Raw genomic sequence first — 5,592 nt, forward strand, 5'->3', positions numbered from 1 at the left:
TTTTCCTGTTCTTTTGATTTTTCCAGACAAGAATTCAGTGATGTTTCAGGTACCTCTCTTCAGGGGTATCAGTCAGCCTGCATTTACAAAGCAACTGCATGCAGTAAGACCAGAACACAATAACTTATTTTTTAATCAAATTTGTATTATTTATGACTTGCTATGAACATTTGCAGAACTATCTTGTTTGAAGAGACATTTCTGTTAGGACCTTAAAATATGTAAAACTCAAACACATATCTGAAGAAGCCCTGGCATCCAAAGGCTCCCACAAACATCCTAAAACACCTTTGTGAGACCAACACCATGGAACAAGCTCTTCTAACAGGTAAGGATTGCAACCTCTGCATAGAGAAAGGTATTTCATATGTTCTTGTTCCCCAAAGCCTGTCGCTGAGCAGGGCTGGTGATGTGGCCAAGTTGGATTCCTGCTCTGGTCCAGCAGGAGCTGCCGTGACTCATTAGGCAGAGCACACTGATGAGAAGGTTTTCCCATTAGCTCAGGAGCAAATGTTCATTTCAGCCAATGTTTTGTGAAAGACAATTGGTAAGATACCAACAATTCCTGCATATGGGCTTTAATTTACCAGAGTAAAGCATGCATTTTTCACTTAGGTCAAAAATGTGACTTTAGGTTTTCATGTAAGCTTATTCCTGTTCAGGAAATTGGAGCTATATAAATGTTTGATGTAAAAAGAAAAGCAAGCTAAGAGATGAAGTTGGAAAGGAATAAGGGTAAGGGAAGGAAAACAGCTAAATTAAGAGGGAATTATTTCCCCCTTCTTCATTTCTGAAATGAGCAATGAGGGTTTTGCCTACCAAGTTCCCTTTTGGAGCTGAGTTAACCACATAGTATCCACCTGCCCCAGTAGCTTTGGTCAAGACTCTCAATTAGCCTCAGGTGGGCTGGGTGGGCCCAGGAAGTAGCAGGCAGGCTTGGATTCTTGCCTGTGGAAGAAAAGAACATTGAGTTAGAGCAAATAGGAGCTCCTTCTTCACCACCTGCCAACAGGTAAGAAACTTTGTGCTTTGTGAAAGGATGCAGCTAAAACAAGTTATACTGATATTTCCAGTTTAGGGGGGAGTGTGTGTGTCTCCCTGCCTGGTGTTAGCTGAGGTCCTGCTCGGCTCACTCTCATTTCTTTGGAGAGTCACACAATAAACGCAAGGGAAAAGGGGCTAGTGGGTATCTGTGTGCTGCCTGTATGGTGGGCTTTTGGAGGAGATGGTACTTGTGGTGTAAAGGGTGAGCTCTGCAGGTACAGGAGCCCTGTCAGAGGGGTTTGCTCTGGTCTGCTCTTTGTGATGTGCTCTTGTGAGCATGGTGTGTGTTGTGGTTTCAGGCAGCAGGCTGGGGTTTGGTCATCCTGTGGTGCTTGTCTGGGGGGTGTTAGTCACAGGGACTCCTTGAGCTACAGCTGAGGATGTCTCATTTTCTGTGTGCTATGAGAAGAAGTGTCTTTCCACACTCTTAGTTTCTCGTGTTTGCTGGCTGTTGGCTCATTTTGCTTCCTCAAGTGGTCATAAAAAGAAAAAAGGAAAAAAATTAGTTTGGGGAAACAAACTTCTGTCCTGGTGAATCCACCCCACCATTACCATACATGAGATAAATGTAAACTTTAGCTGCTGGGTAGGCTAGAAATCAGTTTAACTTGCAGCTGGGGGATGAGGTATGGATAAGGAGACTGTCCCAACCATTGAAGCTGCCATTGAGGATCTCATTGCTCGTGCTGCAGAGCAGCAGTACTGGCTGCCCGAGGGTGAGGGGATTCTCAGCCATCCCTTGGGAAGTTGTCCACTCCTGCTGGTGACCAGGAGCCTCAGTGATGGGCTGTGGCTCCCTTTCTTTCTCTTGGCTTGGCACCAAGTATCCAGCAACCTTATGGTTTTTTCTGTTCTCTTTAGCAAAACTTATACTTTTATTTCTAGCTATAAACTGCTGTAAAGCTTAAGATTTTTTTTCCCTTTAAAGGTTTACTCTATATTTCTCCTCTCTTAATGATACAAATAGATTTTTTTTCCTTTGAATTCTTCCTCCTGTTGTTTCTCTCCTTGCAACTAAGACCCTTTTAATCTGTAGCTCTTCTTCCATATAGGTTGTCTCTATGTCAAACCATACACATTTTTCTCTCAACCTACTTCAGTATTTTCTTTGTCACCTCTGTGATAGCCTTATTTACTGCCTTCTGTTTCAGGGCACTGTCATTATTTCTTTTTTTTTGATAAGGTAGAGAAAATTTGGAAACTATCAATACAGAATTGTTTTAATGTGGTTTCAGAAGTCTTCCCCTTGATCTGTGTGACTGAAAAAGGAAACCTTCAGTTCTTTAAAGACTTTTTTTTTCCAAAGTGCTGGTGGAAAAATTGTGGGGTCCTTTGCTTCTACTGAAACTAGCTGCAATGTGAGATGGGGGAAAGAATCCACCTGAGTTATCCATTTCAATAGCAAATATCTGAACTTTCTTTTTCCCAAGGGTTTTGTGCCATTTCTGCACATCTCTGTTCCGCTTTTTTTATGATCTTGCGGTGTTTCATGTTTTATTTTCATGCATAGAGTTTCTAAATTTGTTTTAAGTTGCACTGGAAGAGAACTCTGTTATCTATATCAATAGAGCTCTGCAACAAGCCTTTCCTGCCAAACCATATTTACTGTACATACTGTATTTTTAAACAGCAAAATACTTATTTTGAGTAGAAAAAACAAACTCATTTTCTTAATTAACTTTTTTATGGAGGGCTTAATGCATGTTCATTATAGAAATTGCAGCTCTCCTCTGAAAAATTGACTGTAAAAAAAAGTTCTTTGTGGGGTTCCATATTTATTGTGCCTTAGTGATTCTTATATAAAATACATGCAGGTTGGGACTGAAAAGATGCTTTTGTTTTTCTACCTGGCAGCCTTGTGCATTCAACTGGGGCTCTAGCTCAAGCTGGGTTTTTTGCCTCCCCATACATCAGCACCAGCAAGACAAATTACAGCCTCTGTTTACACCTGCCTTTTCAGTGTGCTTGTGCAGGTGTGACAAAATACAGCCTAGCAAACCTTGTTGTGTGAGGGGACTCAAATCTGCCTTGCCTGCTGTTGTCTTGGCCCTGTAAAACTAACGGGACTTGGGAAGGGGGAAAATAATTTTTCTTTTTGGCATGGCCACAAGTACGTTTACACTTGAGGAACATGTCTGCTAGACAGACAAACAAATAGTTGACATCTTCACACAGTTGTAGCCTGAAAAAGAACTGTGCTGCTAGCCTGGAAAAGAAATCCTTTAGCATTAGGCAGCTGGGAGTGTTCTTAGCAGCTTCTATAGGTATCTGTGTCTGGGAGGCTGTAGGATGGAGTTTTTCCCTAATTCCCCAACAAAAGGAAGTTCTTTCAGTTGTTTAATTTAAAGCTGCTTTACAGCCCAGGGTTGTTGGACAGCTTCTGTTTGGTGAGTATTCTGTGGATAGGCATGATCAGCACCCGGGTTCCTGCAGTGCTGCAGGGGAAGGAAATCCCTTTCCTAAAAATTCTAGTGGGTTCCAGTGTGAGATGTTTGGTCATTGAGGCAAGCAACTCCGAGGCACCTGGGGCAGAGGATTTGCTCCCTGGAGAACAATTCATCCTCTAGCGTCTTTGAAGGTTTTGGTGAGTGGCCTTTTCGACACAGTTGGCTACTTTGTGCATTAAAGTTGATCCAAAGTGGAGATGGGTCACAATCAGTTTGTCCCAGGGTATAAATTCACATGTGTGTTTACTAAAGTTTTGGTAGACCAAGTAAAGCTTTGGTTCCTGAGCTAGCACCAAGACACTGCTCCTCTGCAGCCACCAAGAACTACAGTTGTGTCACCCTGAAGCTGCTGCTTGCACACATCTCTTCCTAAAGCAGAGCATTCAGAGGCTGGACCAGGCTCTGTAATGCTCAAGTGTCTGGAGATTTTTTTTGGTGCCATTTTGAACTCTGCTATCTGCAAAGTGAAATGGACAGAGGAGAAATCCACTTGTCTCTGTTTATCTATTAAGAAATCTTGATGGTTATAAGAGCAGTTGCATCTTCCTCCCCATCCACTCCCTTGGAAATATCCAGCAGGATGAGGGAGAAAGAAATTCCTTGAGTTCTTTCTAAATAAGATTTGCAAGATTTTCTTTCTGATTACAGTGTAGTTACACGTAAATGGAAGAGGTGATCATTTTGTTGGCCAGTTCCCATGTGATTGCTGTATTTGAGTTTGTTGTAGAATCCCAATGTGTGGCCACAACTATTTTATCCCTGAGATTTTTTTCTCTCACATGCTTTTTTCTGCACGTTCTTCTTATAGTATTGATACACTTCTTATAATATTCATCCTACCTCAGGTTGCAGCTTTATTAAACACCCTTATAGTCCATCTTGTCACAACATCATTTTCAGTGAAAAGGCTCTGCGTATTGTTTTCATCAAAGAGATTGCATTTTATTCTTTTGAACTGTAAAATTGTAAGTAGAAAGACCAGCATAAAAACCCTGAGAATTAATTAGTTGCAAATGGGCTTCTTGGCACATAAGGAAAGGCTTTCATTTTGCTGTTAATATAAGGAAAATATGATTAGAATTCAGCGGGGGGAGAAAAAAACCAAAATTGTATAGTTGATTTGAACTGTATTGGGCATGAATAGCAGTCCCACACTTCTGTGGAAGATGCTTACCTGGAATTTAAAATATTTGACCCTAAACATATGGCTCCTAATTATTTTCTGCAGTGTCTTTTGAAACCCAGGGTGTCATGTAGCCCAGGATGAATGGGCTTGCTTCTCAGTTTTGCATCCAAACAGCAGTACTGGGTGGATGTCCACTGAAGTGTTTAAGTATCTCTCTATGTCCAAGTCCTCTAGCTCTCCCAGTTGCCAGAAATAATGGCAAAAAAATAAGAAAGAAGAGACAGAAGCCAGAGGAAGAGTTCTCCACATGGGGACCACCCCTGCATCCAGCAGTGAGCTGAGGGCCCGTGCCAGGGCTGTTTGTTTAAGAGCAGTGATACACGTCCTTTAAGTAGGTGTCAAATTTGGAAATCCCTGGACTTCACACCATTTCACAGGCAGTACATTCCTCAGAGCCTTGTGGATTTCTTATCCTTGTTGCCCCTTTCTTTCCTTGAAACAGGGGGAAGGGAAAGACAAGCTCTTTGCCTTTGTTCTCACCCTCCAAGTTTTGCAAGGGCCTTGAGCCTTGTTTCTGTAGATGTGTTTGTGAGGGCAAGACCTCCATCATGACTTAATGCTGGCAATGAGACAATATTATCAGAAGCCTTTCTGGGGCTGTTAACTGAGACTGTGTGTTCTACCATCCAGGGAGTAGATTAATTCCCAGGCAGTGGTCTTGTTTCCTTCTTTCATGGTGTGAAAGTACTGTTTTGGTGGGTTAATTATCTGTATGTAGCAAGGACCAAAGGTCAGGGATGTGTGCTGATATTCTGAATGAAAGAGAATTTTCTAAGTAATTGCTGAGAAAAGTCAGGAGTTAAGAAAACAAGCTGGACTTCAGGCTCATAAAGACCCTAATCACTCCTCTTCTGCCTTCTGAGATGCTGCTTGCGTAAAGGTCATTTTAAAAAAAAGCTTGTGTTAATAAACATC

General features: G+C 41.8%; 1 protein-coding gene across 1 annotated transcript in view; it reads left to right on the forward strand.

Annotated features, from left to right (window-relative positions):
- Window positions 1-1,672: 1,672 nt before the first annotated feature.
- Window positions 1,673-5,592, forward strand: part of TMEFF2 (transmembrane protein with EGF like and two follistatin like domains 2) — a 184,673-nt gene continuing 180,753 nt past the window's right edge. The window contains exon 1 of the mRNA XM_005416137.1: window positions 1,673-1,760. Within this exon, the coding sequence (XP_005416194.1) occupies window positions 1,673-1,760 (88 nt within the window). The remainder of the gene's footprint in view (window positions 1,761-5,592) is intronic.

This window comes from Geospiza fortis, unplaced genomic scaffold (genome assembly GCF_000277835.1).
Source record: "Geospiza fortis unplaced genomic scaffold, GeoFor_1.0 scaffold112, whole genome shotgun sequence".
Taxonomy (NCBI): Eukaryota; Metazoa; Chordata; class Aves; order Passeriformes; family Thraupidae; genus Geospiza; species Geospiza fortis.